A 16577-nucleotide genomic window follows, 5' to 3' on the forward strand; every position below is an offset into this window, starting at 1 on the left:
CTGTACAAATGATAAATGCAATTGACTGTACCGAGACAAGCTAGAACCTGTTCCGAAGGTTCGTTATCTTAAAAAAAAAGCACAACTACATATATATATATATATATATATATATATATATATATATATATATATATATATATATATATATATATATATATATATATATATATGAGAATTGGCCAAAAGACTGAACTGTACTCCACAAGTGATACTAAAGTTTGAAGAAGATTCATTATTATTGGAATCTGTCAGATAGATACAATTTAAACCAGCGGTGGCTGTCAAGTTAAAATGCACTGTACAAATGATAAATGCAATTGACTGTACCGAGACAAGCTAGAACCTGTTCCGAAGGTTCGTTATCTTAAAAAAAAGCACAACTACATATATATATATATATATATATATATATATATATATATATATATATATATATATATATATATATATATATATATATATATATATATATATATGAGAAGTGGCCAAAAGACTGAACTGTACTCCACAAGTGATACTAAAGTTTGAAGAAGATTCATTATTATTGGAATCTGTCAGATAGATACAATTTAAACCAGCGGTGGCTGTCCCTTAATCCCCAAAGTATGTTCAAGCCTTTCTAGGAGAATATTGTGATCAACTGAATCAAATGCAGCACTGAGATCTAACAGGACAATTACAGATGCAAGTGCATTGTCTGAGGCCATGAGAATATCATTAGTGACCTTCACCAGAGCTGTTTCAGTGCTGTGATGAACTCTGAAGCCTGACTTAAACTTAATGTCAGGTTATGAAAATAATAGTCATTGTGGTTTATTACTTTTTAAAGTTTATATTAGAACAGGTACTATCATATAAACGGAATTATTAATTTGAGAAAAAATATTTTGAAAATATAGTGTGTGATCAGGTTAGTGTGATTAAAAGAACTGAAAACTTAAATCCATCTGTAAGGGGCCAAATATTTTTTCGCTGCGCTATAATTTTTTTTTTATAGTTTTTATTCCTTTTTGAACGTTTTGATTTGTTTGAATTTCTATTTTGTTAAAGGGAGATTTTATTTCCTTATTTGCTTTTGAACTACAAGAATGAAATCTTTGTGGACAATTGCTGCTTCTAACATCCAATTTTATTTATTGCTTTTGTAAAACAGCATCTTGGGGAACTGTTGCTCGGTTTCCTCTGCAGGGAGCTGCAACCTTCCTGTCTGCTGGCATGTCTAGAGACGATTCGAATCTTGACCAGAGACAAACATTGTTTGGATCCATTCATCAGCCACTCAGCAATGCTCACACTTGCCCGCTATGCTGGCATTGCCAATGTCCATCTGGCCAAACCTGCCCAGGGTCCATTTGAGGAGAGCAAAGGTAATTATTGGTATCTAGCGGTAGCCTGCCCTGTGTTTCATTGGGGCAGAAAGATACCCTGCCTTAGTAGAAAATGTTTAGTAAATGTAGTTGGTAGTAAAACTCATTGCTCCTAGATGGATTTTGGTCTTGTTTTATGGGTTTCAAAGGAACTTGCCTCTCCACCAATAAATAATTTCATTCACAGAAAATACAGCAATACATTTAAAACCAATGCCCCAGCAATTTCCCTCTGGGATTATTAAGGTATTTCTGATTCTGATTCTGATTCTGAACCAGAGGAGACTGTTAAACACCGAAAGACCAAATTTAGTTTGACTGTATGTGATGGGTTCACACACTCATGAAATAAATCACCTTTACATTTGACAAATAACAAATACAAATAGCTAAAACAGTTGTTAAAAACAGATCTGCTGAATTAATGTCTCTTTTCTTCTCTGTCAGACTATAGACTCACCTTGTATTTTAACCAGACCAAGATACAGGGTCTGTTTTAACTTTATAATTTTTTGTTAACTTTTTATTTAAAATAAAGCGTTCTGAATATTTTATACGTTGCATTAAGAAATTTTGCGTGAGATTAATGCAGTGGTTCTGAAATGTTCTTTCTTGAAGAATCCCAACAAAACCCATCCCAACAAAATGGGTCAGAAATGTAACTTTATTGTTTTCTTTCTTAATGAATTGAAGCCATTGTTCTAAAAATTACCCAGAATCCCTTTTACAATTTACAACAGTTAAATACATTTTATAACAATGGTTCTTAATAACTTGAAATTTTCAACATTGTCACATTTTACAAACTTTATAATATTATTAACAAAGGTATGAAGAGGTTTTTAGCCTGACACATTCCTACAGTCAAAACAAAAGATGAAACTAAATACATGCTAAATCTCTAGAAAGATGGCACATTACTTATGGCTAGCCATGTATCTCCTCATCAATAAAATATAGAGACATAAAATAGACAAGCTGAAAATATGGTGGAAATTATATCAAGCCATAAATAATACAGTTACGTATGTTGGTGATAGACGGGCCAAATAAACCAATCAGATCAACGAAGCATATGACGTACTCGTCAACATGCTTCGTCGTCGCTCTTACGACGAAAACACAACCACAAGCCAAGCTACTCTTGCTGCTGCAGGTAAAGGTTTGTTAGCTCAGCAAAGAAATACTCTGTAATTCAGATAAAACTTGCTCGGTAGCCACGCTAACGCTAGTTTCATCAGCTGAAGCCACCATGTTCTTTAGACTGAACTGTTGCGCTTCTCGTTGCGTCACACCTCAACCCGCCTCAAAGCCAACGCTGATTGGACGTTCGTTTGGTGAACGGCTCCAAATTTTCTTTAACGGAAAGTAGCCAGACTGATCTGCGAGTGAAACCTTGAAAGCTCGCGAGATCAGGATGGTCTCACGAGGCTATAAGAATCCATTCCTTCTGGTACTACTGACTGTGGGTGCAGACCAAACAGCAGATGGTGCTGTTGTGCCATGTAGCAGGAATCCCCAGGGACCCTTTTTAACTGTAGTAGCTGCTGTATTTACTGGACAAACAAAAAGGCAAGGCTGTATTTTTACAACCAAAACAACACACATTCTTCAAAGATATGACAGTATTTGATGTTCCACCAAATCCCATTAATTTCCTCACATACAGATCTACAAATTGTAAGCTTTTTAATATGACCGTAAAAATAGACACAGTATGACAACAGCTTGACCAGATCTTAAACTGAGGGCCACTCTCTAATGAACTTTATTATTCTGTTATTTTTGGTTTTAAATTAACAATGCCAAAAGGCAAAACTTACTCGGTCAAAGAATGTGCTTATAATTATTATATAAAAGCATTTTAATAAAAGCAGACGTTTTATCAGTTGGATCATCTAAAACATTCAAGTGTGTCAACACACTGCAGAGAGACATCAGCAATGACGTATCTTTCCACTGTGAATCTCCTATCATTGTACAGCAAGGAAGAATGTTAGTTGTTAATCCTTATTTGTTGATCTTTCAATAACTGGGTTTCAGCTCAACTTGACCCTTGGGTCATTTGAGAATTAAACTTTATCCTCTACAAAACTATTAAAATGTTATTTATCAGGGACCCAATTATTATTATTATTATTATTATTATTATTATTATTATTATTGTATGTGAAGTCACCTGTCTAACATTTGAATCCATGGCCTCTGCATTATCAACAGGATTGTCATTCTAAACATAGCAGCAAAGTTAGAACAGAAAGGCTCCAAAGAATTCAACAGGTTTGTATGGTCCATGACAGCCTGGTTAAACTGCTCTGCCTGCACCTTAAGACATTACTAGCTGGTCAGTCAGTTGGTCAGTGGATAAAAGGTGAAGCACATCTTTGAAAGGTGACCAGTTTGTCACAAGGTCAACATGAAAATACAGCCATGCACATATATACTTACTAACATCTATTATGAGTTAGCCAGATTGTTTATTTTTGACAGTGGAATAGTAAAGAGAGAATACCCAAAATTCTCAGAGGACCTACATACATTACACGATAATTAGAATAATTAATGATTTTGTGGTCATCACATAACCCTACCACACCCTAGCTGATGGCTAGCACTGTTACCTAACAAATAGAATTTTAGGCCTCCACTGTGAAGTGTGCAACCTCTTGCTGTCCAGATTTGGATTTTCTCCAGATTATCTTTCCCAAAAATCTAAAAGTATGTCAACAGTCTTCTCTTCAAGACAACTTTCTCATTGATCCTTTACTGTCACTCCACATGTCTGGGATCAGGGATAACAGGACTAGGGTAAAACCCAGATGTTCCTCTTGACCATTTGCAGCTCATCCTGGAGACTTCAACGTGTTCTCAGGCCAAAGGCAAATTAAAATTCTTCCAGCAAATTCTGGGTCTGCCCCAGGGTCTCTTCTCCAAATGGAGGCACCCACGATGCATCCCGATCAGATGCCTGAACCACCTCAACTATCTCTGTGGAGGAGCAGAGGCTTTGTCCCAGGATAGCATTTAAGAAACCCCAGGATTAACTGCATGTGTTAAAGTGCCAAAGATACACAACCAAGGATTTCATGCACAATATTCTGATTCTGGATTAAAAATTTAAAAAAGAGCAAAAATGAAACAGTCTTATAAAAAGCAGAAGTTATTTTATACTGTAGGGTAACTTTGCTCTTTCCCTGACCTTTTTTCTCCTCTAGTGGGTGTTGTGGGGAAGGATGGGGAAGAGGCAGCAGAAGACTCACGTGCGCTGCTAAAGGAATCTCCCTGTCCTTCAAAAAACCCCGATCAAGAAGTAATTGTTGAGGCTCTCAAGTCCATCTGTAACATCCTGCTCCATAATGAGATCGGACAGGTCAGCTTGTGGTGTCTTTAATTTCTTGGACGCTCAATAATTTTTGATTTATTGTACTTTGTAAAAGGTGACTCCTTCATTTGTTGAATGGAGGACAGGTCGTAGCAGCTGATCTCCATCTTATTAATGGTGTAGCGGAGAGGCTGAAGCAGTGCAATCATACCACCTGGAATCATCAGGTAAGGCAATTAAATAAATTAATACATATTTTAGTTTTTGTTTCAAAATGTTTAGAAAAATGTTTTGCTTTTAGCCCATACATATGCAAAATTAGTGTCAGATATATTTATAGGGGCCAACATTTTTCTATACCCACATTGTGCAGAATTATGAGGGTAGTCTTATTTTTGAGGACTACTTTTATTCATCCTCAGTTACAGAGTGTTACTGTTTTCACCGTACTCCGTCTATGGTGAAACACCCTCGGTGGACCCAGCTCTTTTTACCCAGTCAGGCGACCCCCACTTACTTATTACCTTGAATGTAGGACGCATAAAACAGACAAGTATACTTTTAGTTATATTTTATCTACGTAAAGACAGAGAAACAGTTACAGTCACACCAGCGCTGGTTGGCTCTTGATCGGCAAGAAGCCCCGATTGCTCATCATTCAAACATTATAAAGGAGTTTAGGTGAACACCCATAAAAAGGCCATACATATCCAAACTGCGTCATTAGTAGATAAACGGTGTCAACTCCGGGACGCTATCAGACAGATGAGTCATTTCTTCGTTGTCCGGTGTTATCCAAGTGTGGCAGACAGTCCTGGGATAAATAGTTCGTTCCACTTGACCTCATTGATATCCTAACAGACCCCCTGATGATGTGTCTTAATAGCACATCACTAAAGATGATCAACCAGTGGAACGACAGCTCTAAGGCTGTTCCTCTCCCAGAACAGTCGGTCATTCCGTCCAGTCCAAGCAATCCAAGCACGTCAGCTTCCGGCTTCCAGAGTCCATCCATCCGTGATCTCCATGGCAGTCGATAGTGCGGCTCAGTCTCTGGGGTCACACAATCTCTGCTGGTGTACCCGAAAGGCACTTTGTAAAAAACAGTCCAATTGTCTGTTAGCCCCCCCTGTTGGTGTGCCCCAAAGGCACATCACAACGAAAACAGTTCCAAGAACGGGGCCAGACAACCCTCAATGGAAACATCTTAGCATCAATCAGCATGAATACTTCATAATTCAGCATTTTTTACTCCAGACCATAGTCCAAGCATGTTATCTACAATTTAGGGTTCAACTGTTTGAGCTAGGCCCGTTTTAGGTTCCTATGCGCACATTATTTTAAGTTTACTTTAGACTAGGTAAGCTAAGGCTGTTCAATAATCAAGGCCAAATTCGTCTACTCTACCTCCACCCCAGGAAACCTCCTACTTTGTCCTCCACTCCACATTCCCATGGACAAACATCCATCACTTTCAAACCTCACAAATCCAAGACTACCAGTAGGGGGCATCACAGGGCGGGCTGGGTCTTCAGCAGAAAAAAACATCTCGTCTAAGAAATGGTAAAAAACCGATGGAGCCCAGTCTAGGGGAATCCCACACAATCTGAGCGAGAACACACCCTGTATTGAATCTAAAAATTAGCCTTACCGAGTAATTTATGGATCTGTGATAGCCATCAGATCCTGGTTCTCTATATAACAAAGCAAAAAGATTGCAAGAACTGTAGGTCTTGGTGTGTGTGTCTGTAACAGACAGTTTCCATTCTTAATCATAAAACCATAGCGATCAACTTAATGCAACATCACAGTATAAACGTCATAACAGATAAAATCAAACATGGAAGTCAGTGGAAAAGAGAAAGGAGAAAAAAAGAGAAAAAATCAGTTTTGTGATAAAAAAAAGAGTCTGTACGTCAATAATGCAAGTAAAAAAACGTCAGGCCAGTCTGAGCACGTGGCAGACATGAATCTATTTGCCCATAAGTGGTCAGCTCAGGGTCCTCAGGCAACTGCTCCTTCGTTGCAAAAATAAAAAATAAAAAAAATCATAGTTCTCTGGCATGTTACTCCCAAACTTCTTAAGTCCTTTTCTTGCTCCTCTTCGCGGACAAAAACGATTTAGTTGGATGGTAATTAGTGTTCATTCCTGGCTCGGGCAATAAGCATTTTATTCCCAGTAAAATGCTTTGTGAAGATGGTTGTTAGACACCAGGGGTCCGTTCTTCGTACGTTGCTTAAAACATCCAAGATCAAATGACACATCCAAGATGATTTCATCCGGCTAATCCTGATCCGGCTAATTGGGTTCTTCAAACACACCTGTTGTTTATGATTAGTATCACTGGATTGAGTTATCTGAGACAACTGCGCGTTCATGCGTTTGTTTAAAAGGGGAAATGTGTCGATAGTAGAAACAATGATCAGCAGCGCTGCTATTGGCTGTTCAGCATGGCCAAAGAACGCCCACAGTTTTTCTCCCAAGCAGAACACGAGCTTTTAATGGAAGGTTATGCCGAATTTGAGTCATTAATTAAAACACCTCAAAATCTGTTAAAGCCAGGAGAGAGGGCCAGCAAAAAGCAGCAGAAAATTAATGCGTTAATACTGTCCGAGGTAGATGTTTCTATCACTTTCTACAGTATGTATTTGTGCATTTTAATAATTTCATATTTACTTTGTTCTTTTATATCAGAGCCTCCACGGGACCCACTAGAACATGGGGACAAGTAAAAGTGAAATACAAGAATATTCTACAAAATGGTAGCCTTTAATTATTACACTTTATTTTAAAAAGGCACTTGTTATGTCAAGAGATCCACATTTCAGTGTCATTCCTTAGACACGGGAAGTAAAGGACACATGCAAACTGGGAATTTTAACAAAAAAAATCTTTATCCATAAAAAACGAAAATCTTCCTATTGGCGACAGTCAAACAAACTCTGCGTCGCCGAGCGGCTGAATAGGGGAATTCTTGTTGACGCGCTCGCTATTCAAAACTTCAGTCCAAGCTGCGGTTAAGATCCTTTTATTGTTGTTGATCTTCAAAACACCAGTTGCAATGAAGCAAAAAAATGAATCCACAGGTTCAAGCCGTGATCAAAGGCAAAAAGTACAAAAGGCATCCAACGCTTAAAGCGGTCAGCAAAAAGTAGACATCCCCCATCACCCACTCACTGACAACTACTCAGGCGAGCAAAACAGGTGATCTTACAATCACTGCTGACACCACGTGATCAATACCACACCCATCCACCACACTTCCTTTTCCAAGTCATCCACAGTTTACACGGTAAAACTGTATTGCTCCGTGTCTAGATAATCCATCCATAGTTTTTTCTAATACAATATACGGCTCGACAGGAAACAAGCCTTTCAAAGTAAACTAAACTTCACAATAAAATGGCCCGAACAAATCTTCTTAATGAACATGATAAAAATAAAAAGCAAACTATCATACAAATAACTTAAATATTTTAGATTTATGGCTCCAACATCACTTTTTCCTCTTTAAAAGCCACTGTTAAATGAGGTGTTTGTCTGTTTATAACAGTCACCAAGAAAAATCTCTCTACAATTACACTGTTGCGCTGCGCTAAAGGATCCTGTCTATTGCGCAATACGCGATTAATTCGAAAAACTCAGCAAATTATTCTTGCACCTTCCGCAACAGGTTGCAGTCGTAAAAATGGACATGGCTACGGCAGACTTCCCATCTCCTCCGCTTATACAGCCGTGATCTAATCTTGTTTACATGAAATAAGCCTGCTCTGGAGCGCACATGTTGCTATGACAACAAGTGCAGGATGTCTTTCGAAGAACCAAACGATCCAAGATCATGTCAAATCGTCAACAATGAAATCCTGCTAACTGAGTTAGCGACGTACGAAGAACGGACCCCAGGCCTTGTTTACTGTTGAAGAACAGAAACAAGGTGTAATTAGTGTTCTTATCAAGACTCCCAATCCTTCTGTCATTTTCCTTCTTCAAACACTTTCACATCCAGATATTTCCGTTCACAATTATTGTGCTCTTAGCTTAACCTCCTTTACTGTAATCATTAGATCTTGCATTACTCTTATATTAAAGGAGAAATCTGAAAGGTCAACTTTATCTGCAGAAGCATTTCTCTATAATTCTTTACCAAAATTTTTCCCATGTGTGTCTCACCTTACAATGTCCAACAGTTGAAAATTCTCTGCATCAGAAATGTATCATCATATGTTTCATGGCTACTGTGTCATGGTTCATCTCAACTTATTTAGCACACTAAGTCTCAACAAGGAATTGTATTAAAATCTTTCAGAAACCCAACAGAAAAACCCTTAAGTTCGTAAAAGAAAGCTCTACTATATATATTTCCAGAATATTGTTGTGATGGTACTCAGAAGCAACCCAATGTACTTCTTGTCCTATTTTGAAAAACTCAGCTGGAAAAAATGGAAGTGTGTGCATGCCCCTCGCGCACACAAAGTCGTAATTGGCTGCCAATCAGGAAGTGGGTGTAGCCCAGGGCGGAGTCAGGAAGTAGTTCTTTGAATCAGTTTCAGCTTGACGTGCATCAAACCAAAAGACTTCTAGTTGAATACGCCTTTCACCCAAAGCGAAGAGCAATTCTAACCCCATTATTTTCGTATTTTTTAATCATTTCTGCTTGTTTTAACAGATAGCTTTTGTAAGCAACCCTGGTTGTATTTTATGTCCCCCTGTTTGAATCTTGTTTGAAACAAACCTTTAAACTGTAGTATGCTGTGAGCAGTAACTCCTTTTTTCTCTTTTAACATCTCCCCCTGATCATTTAACCGCTCCACACTGCTCTAGATAGATTTTTTATGAGACTTTAAACCTGTTTCAGTCATCTAACATTAGTTTAATTGATAATACCCCAAGTGAATCAACCCTTTAGCAAGTATCTTGTTCTCGGTTCTCATGTGTTTAGTTTACCCTTGAAGAACTTTAAGCAGACATTACTCCAAGTGATTTTCTTTCATTGTCATTTATCCATTATTACTACTGTTGCTTTTTCTACAGTTTTTCCAAATTCAGTATCTGTGTTATGTTTATGTTAACATATATCACCCAGTGATCTATAAATCCTTATTTTATGTTTGCACCGTGTCTTGTCCCAGCAGATTAAAGTCCCATTCTAGGATCTGCTTTTTTGTTTCATCAATCACTGTCTGTTGTGATTATTGAAGAAATTGTTCAGTTCCATTGAACCCTCTTAAATATTGACCACCCGTTGGTAAATGATCAGCATTAAGTTTTGCCCTTCTTCTAATTCTTTGTTTAGCCTTATTATCTGCACCTTAAATTGAGGATTAGTGGATTTCTTTGTTTGAACACGTCTCTGTGTCCATATTTGTTTAGGCCTCTATAATTTTGTTCTTTGTGTTTTAAGTGTGAACCTGGTCAGGATAGAGAAAGTCACCTCCGATGCTCCTTTTGGCAACCCCAGCAAACCCAAACACAAAAAATGTTCACAGTCAGTGTTAGGTCACAGGTAATCCCGGTGGGAACACGACGTTGTACCCTTGGTCCAACCTGGTTCCAAGTGCCTGGGTCATCAAAACACTCCGCCACCCGTGACAAATCAATGACATTTTCAAACCGCAGCAGCAATTCCTGGGTGTCCCACACCCCCTGTCAGTGTTGTAGTCAAGTCACTATGCCTCGAGTCCAGGTTCGAGTCACCAGTGTTCAAGTCCGAGTCAAGTCGAAGTCATTAAAAAAAAATCCGAGTCGAGTCCGAGTCGAGTCCATTACTCATCCGAGTCAAGTCCGAGTCGAGTCACTATTGATCCAAGTTCGTTGTAGGAACATGCCGTGACGTGTGATGTATGACTTGAAGCAGTAACATTCCATTGCACTAATAACTCTTTCGCTGTAGTTACCCTTGGTTTTACTCGGTAAAACTACTGCTTTTTCCAAGTTTAAGACGTCTCCTAACCATGGTTTTTAAACATTGTTGTTATGGAACGTGCAACAGCGACTCGATGTACGCTGATAGGCCGCATATGAAGGATGTTAAAGCCGCAAGCGGTGTCGATCGGCCCTCGCAGCCAAGCGCACTCCGGCCTATTGGCCACCAGTGCGGTGCCGGCCGGCGGACGGGGTTCGCGCACCGCCGGCCGCCCGCCACCGCAGATGCTGTCACGCATTTTCCTCGCCCGTCCACCGGGCGATTCCCACAAACGCGTTCGGCAGCGTTCCCCCATGACTCACAACAAATCTGGTGCAGATCGGTCGATGCAGCGAGGAGATACAGCCGTTTGATAATGATAATGCATTTGGCCACTTCGGCGGGCCGGACAATTTATACCGATTCCTGGACGGTGACTACAAACAGAAAAAAAAAAAACGGCCGATGACGCCATGAACGCCGAGCAGGAGAAAAACAACGACGTACCTTCCTATCAACTCGGCCCGTTTTCCAGTCTTTCTAAGCCCTCGACACACAATCCATCGTTTGAGCTGAACGTTGGTATGTTGTTCCACAGTTCTACCAGTAAAATGGGTGCCTAGACACCCCTTTTGTGAAAGTTTAACAGCAGAAAAGTCTGTCATATCGTTGTATCTGTTGCATGTGTAATGGCTGGTTGCTACGTGCGCTCTCACACTGTTTGCCCAACCTTAGCGGCAAGGGGCGTTGCTCATGAGATGGTGACGTCACGTGCGCGGTATGACATTTAGATATTAAAATCATACACCAAATGATATTGTAATGACATATTAAATTTATAGCCTAATGATGTAAAAAAAAGTTGAGTCTTTTTCTCAATTTCCGAGTCAGAATGATCTGAATGTAGGAGTCCGAGTCCAAGTTTGAGTCATCAGTGTTCAAGTCCAAGTCAAGTCACGAGTCTCTAAATTTAGCTAATGACTCGGACTCGAGTTTGAGTCTCGGACTCGAGTACTACAACACTGCCCCCTGTCTGTGAAATGTCTCTCGTCGTAAGCCCAGGCTTTCAGTTTATCTCCTGTTAAGTGTCCCCCGTTAGAGCTCATTTAACCCAAGTTGCTTATTGTTGAATCCCCATTTTCAAATGTTCTTTTGTTAAGAGTCCAAGAGTGTGTTCTAGGTGCGTTTCCTGAACGCCAACCTCTCCATGTCATGTTCGTGAAACCTTGTAGTTGAATTCCATCACCTGTGAAGCAAAGCAGTCATGCATAGTCCTGTTCAAGATGTTTTGTAGCACAGCAGGAGTTTCACTGTCGGGTGCCATTGCAGTTCTGATGATCCTCAGAGCCAACCTTCATGCATTGATATCATGTTCAAGCTGTTATCCTCCTATCATCTTGTGTCCAGGAGTCGCTTCTGCTGTCCTGACCAGATTCCAAACGTCTAACTAATCTAATTGACCTCATTTCTTTTCTCTATGTATGCAATAAGACGATCGTTAGATTATCCTGGTCTAAAAGACCTCAAGGGTAATAGTTGGCTAAACTCTGTTTATGTGTTTTTTCCCTTCTGGATGTTTTAACATCTAGTTAAAGGACAACTATTGTGATATTTTGTGTTCGAACAGAGAGATGTTAAGTCTCCTTAAACCTTTTAGGTAACTGCGTACAATTCCAAACTATTTACACTGGTGCTTTAATCCCTAATTTACCCATGTTATTTAGTAGAATAAGTCATTATTCTAATATTGCAGTTTTATCCATTTAAGTTCTTAATCTTTGTGGTGCTTTATTGATGTCTGCCGGAGTGGCAGATTTTACAGGCATCCTAATTATTTGGTTCTTATTTGCGCCTCTGCCTAGCCTCGTGAGACCATCCTGATCTCGCGAGCTTTCAAGGTTTCACTCGCAGATCAGTCTGGCTACTCTCCGTTGAAGAAAATTTGGAGCCGTTCACCAAACGAACGTCCAATCAGAGGCGGGTTGAGGTGTGACGCAACGGGAAGCGCGACAGTTCAGTCTAAACAACATGGCGGCTTCAGCCGATGAAACTAGCGTTAGCGTGGCTATCGAGCAAGTTTTATCGGAATTACAGAGTATTTCTTTGCTGAGCTAACGAGCCTTTACCTGCAGCAGCAAGAGTAGCTTGGCTTGTGGTTGTGTTTTCGTCGTCGCTCGTAACAGAGCGAGGACGAATCTGATTGGTTTATTTGGCCCGTCTATCACCAACATAGGCCAATCAGCTAACCAGTATTTTCGCCCCTTCCCAAAATTACTTCAACGGAAGGTTTCCAGATGGATATGCGGAGCAAATCTATGTTGCGGAGTCAGGTAAGCCTCTGCCTACTTCAAGATAGACAGTCTACTTCAACTTTTTCGCCCACTAGTTTTTTCATGATCATAATTATCTGTTACTGATGTAAATGTACTTTTCCCATATCGTCTGAATCGCATACATTGTTCTTATCCACCTTCTTTTTACGTTTAAACAGCCCCTCTATGTATCCCAGTCGTTGCTTTAATCACCAATATTCATAAGTTGTCAAACCTGTTCAGGTTTAGCATAATTTCTTAAGCTACTTGTAATAATTGGTGTGGAGATGAACCCAGAGTCAGCCAGACGCAGTAGTAGTCCTTTTGGTGGTGTTTATTGAAGGGATAAAACAGGCAAAACAGACCGGATCCAGGCAAGAAACGACGAACGATTGTGAAGTCCCGACAACAAACAGAAAACTAAGAGGGGTTTAAATAGGCGGGCAGACAAAGTAACAGGGAGGGACTAATTAACCAAACCCAGGTGAAAATAATTAAGGGAGCAAAAGGACAAGTCTAAGAATAAAAATAAGCCTAAACAGAACAGGAAAGAACTAAACTAACCAAATAATAAGCATAAACCAGAACAGAACATTACACTACTCTATGCTTTCATCAGGTAAATTAACATTTTGGTGCAAAATTAATTTCTTTTAGCAGTGTCCCCTATTTTTTCTCGTGCACGTTGTGTTTTGCGAAGCTTGTCGTATCTTAAAGGTGCCTCTTTGAATCTTATTCAAACCCTTGTGGGGTTAATAAAATTCCAAAACATATCTATATATGTTTTAGATGATATAAATAAAACTTTGTTAGAAAAGTAAAAGAAAATCCTTCTTATCAGCGGCTCAAATCTCATGGTGATCGGGCCAAAACCTCTCTCCCGAATGCGTTTGACTTTCATATAGCTCGCTAATAACAGCTCTGACTTAAAACAATTAACATCCTAGGGATTTATTAATAATCTTGATTGCTTTTAATCTGTAAATTTTCTCCTAAGCGCATCCGCCAATGTGTTTGTTTCCAATGTGTGTTTTGTTTTTTAATTGTGTAAAGGAAAATCTGACGTGAAATGCAGAAGGTGTGTCTGCCAACTCATCTTTGTTTCGTGTTGCGGTCCATTGAAGGTTATCGGATGCCTCTGTCTTTGCCCCCGCCATTAGTTGTCCATTTTCAGTCCTCATGTCCGAGTTCAGCAGCACAACATCGTTCCAGGACGAGCATTGTCCATGAATCTTCTTTCTCCAATCGTTGTGTCTGAAACCACAAGGAATTCTGCCAGCATTTTGCCAATAGGGATTTTGTCCAAAATCAAATTGTCTAATACAAGAATTGTCCATCTTCATCCGTAGTGTAGTGTACATAAGTTGAAAAGAAAAAAATTAAAACAAAAATTACAGTAAACCTTTCTCAAAACAAAATCAACCACATCGTTCCCTCTAAGACAAACTATTCTTAAAGTTCTTCACCTTTACCCCAGATCTTGATCCCTTAAAAATTTATTCAAGCAAAATATTTTCTCAGATAGTTCAACCTCTTTGTTCAATAATAAAAAAAACATATTTCTCTTAACCTTATAGCATCACATTCCCCGTTAAACCTCTATGTAGCTTCTGTAAAAATTACAGATTTTTTGTCCAAAATTTGATTAAAAACAGGATTAGGCAGGAAACAAGTACATCACCTTTTTTCTCCGTCCCCTGGACCACTGTGGCACCGCTTGGTACTCACTTGCATCTGAGAATGTCTAAGAAAAAAGAGACTAAAATCTCTCCGTTAGCACATTCCAATTATATATATATATGACCAGGTTTCCTTGCAAGAAAAAGGCAGAAAACAGGATATAAATGTTAATGTGAGTCAGTGGAGAGGGCAACAGTGGGAAGGGGTACATGAAAAATTTCTAAAGCCACCGTTCTACCGCTAGAAGGTCTCAATATTACCTGGTGTCTAAATTGGTTAAAACTTAGCATAATTTGGTCACTTTTGTCAATCCCTGCACGTCCTTTTTAGATCATGACTTCTTACCATACGACCTGAATGAGCTCACTTTCCAGAGTCTTCTGTTGGAACAAAGGTGGCTTTGCAGCTTCATCTGCCATCATCAGAAAGAATTAACTCAGAAAAAAACAATTCTGTTAGTGTTTTAGGTGACAAAAGAAAACCTGGTCTTTTTAGTTTCTTGGTTCTTAACGTGATGTGTCTAAGTTCTTGGTTGGGGGGCGTCTGGTCCGGGGCCGGGGCAGGGGCCGGGGGTCGGGCACAAGCAGTCTTATAGTCGATTTGGGGTGACCCCCCCCCTCTGGTCAGTGTTGGATGTGAGTGTTATGTGGGAATGTGTGTACAGCGTCTTTTTTTTCTTCTTCTCTGTGTGTGGTGAGTGGGGCACAAGGGAGGGATGGTGTGAATGAGTTTTCCATTTTTTTATTTTTTTTATTTTATTTTTATTTATTTATTCATTTTTTATTTTTTTTCTCCAGGTATGTGTGTGGTCCGCTCCCTCTCCCAAGAACATCTCAAGTCTCCGCTAGGTGCAAGTCTCCGCTAGGTGCGGAGCCCATCCCCCCACGTCCTGCCCTCCTCCACTTCGTTGGCGGGCGCCTTGGCCCTCTGGCGCATTGGTTGGCTTCGGGTTTGGGGCGGGTTCCCGGGCGTGCGCTGGCCCACTCCCGGCGGCCTCTTCGCGGGGCCTGGCCCCCCGGGGGGCGGCCGGGGCCCCCGTCGCGGGGGCGGGGCGCCCCTGGGGCCTCTGGCCCTAAGGGCCGATGGCCGGGACCACTTCAGCGGGGCTAGCTGCCGGCGGAGCCCACGGGCTCGTCCCCGCGGCTCTTGAGGGCGTCGGCATTGCGGTGGCTGGGGGATTTCCTCGGGGTCGTCTCTGCTCCTTCCTTGGGGGGGGGGGGGTTGCAGATATCCTGTGTCGGCCCCTCCTGGGCGACCTGCTTTAGGGACCCCTTTGGGAGTCCGGGGTTACGGGTCCCCTGATGCCTGCCTCTGTGCTCGGGGAAGGTGGGTCTTCGGTTCTCCACAATCACTATCAAGCTATTTCTGGATAATTTTCACCTAAACTAGTGTACTCTCACATCTCCCACAGGTGCTGGGTCCCAGGTATTAAGGGTTCACTTATATACAGTAATCTTATAAGTTATTTATTTATTTATGTTCTTTCACTTTCTTTTTTCAAATATCACATTACACATGTCAGCTTACATAATAATATATATGATTTAGCAATGGCATCTAGGTGTTATTCGATTGTATCTGTTGCTTTATGTCTGTTGGTTGTGCTGTTCTTTTTGTGTCTCTTTCCAGGTGATGGAGCAGACAAAGAAGGTTTTATCATTCTCTCCCTTTTATCTCCTCTTTCTTTCACCTCTACTCTTTTTTTTTCTTTTCTTTCACTTTTTGTTCTTCCTTTACTCTCCCATTGTCATGTCCATATAATTTGAAATTCTCCTTGCAGGAATCATAATAAAGCTATTTACAAGCATAAATCCACTATGGCGGAAGCTGTACGCTCCACTTGTAAAAGCAAAATCTGTCGAGCTCTATCTGGCATTGAGACATCAATTCCTATTGCCATATTGCCAGACAGGACACTGGAAAAAAAAAAAAAAAAAAAAAAAAAAAAAAGTTCTTGGTTGGTCAAGGGGAGGTAGGAATCTCTTGTTCC

The 16577-nt window shown here is 40.3% G+C and overlaps 1 protein-coding gene across 4 annotated transcripts in view; it reads left to right on the forward strand.

Moving 5' to 3' along the window:
- The window catches only part of ric8a (RIC8 guanine nucleotide exchange factor A), an 81488-nt gene that overhangs the window by 17590 nt on the left and 47321 nt on the right, over positions 1 to 16577 (forward strand). For 3 of the 4 annotated variants that reach the window (XM_036145355.1, XM_036145354.1, XM_036145352.1), the window contains exons 3-5: positions 1157 to 1370; positions 4586 to 4740; positions 4839 to 4919. In XM_036145355.1, the coding sequence (XP_036001248.1) occupies positions 1157 to 1370; positions 4586 to 4740; positions 4839 to 4919 (450 nt within the window). The remainder of the gene's footprint in view (positions 1 to 1156; positions 1371 to 4585; positions 4741 to 4838; positions 4920 to 16577) is intronic. The other variant, XM_036145357.1, reaches the window with a different exon arrangement.

Source organism: Fundulus heteroclitus, chromosome 2, assembly GCF_011125445.2.
Source record: "Fundulus heteroclitus isolate FHET01 chromosome 2, MU-UCD_Fhet_4.1, whole genome shotgun sequence".
Taxonomy (NCBI): domain Eukaryota; kingdom Metazoa; phylum Chordata; class Actinopteri; order Cyprinodontiformes; family Fundulidae; genus Fundulus; species Fundulus heteroclitus.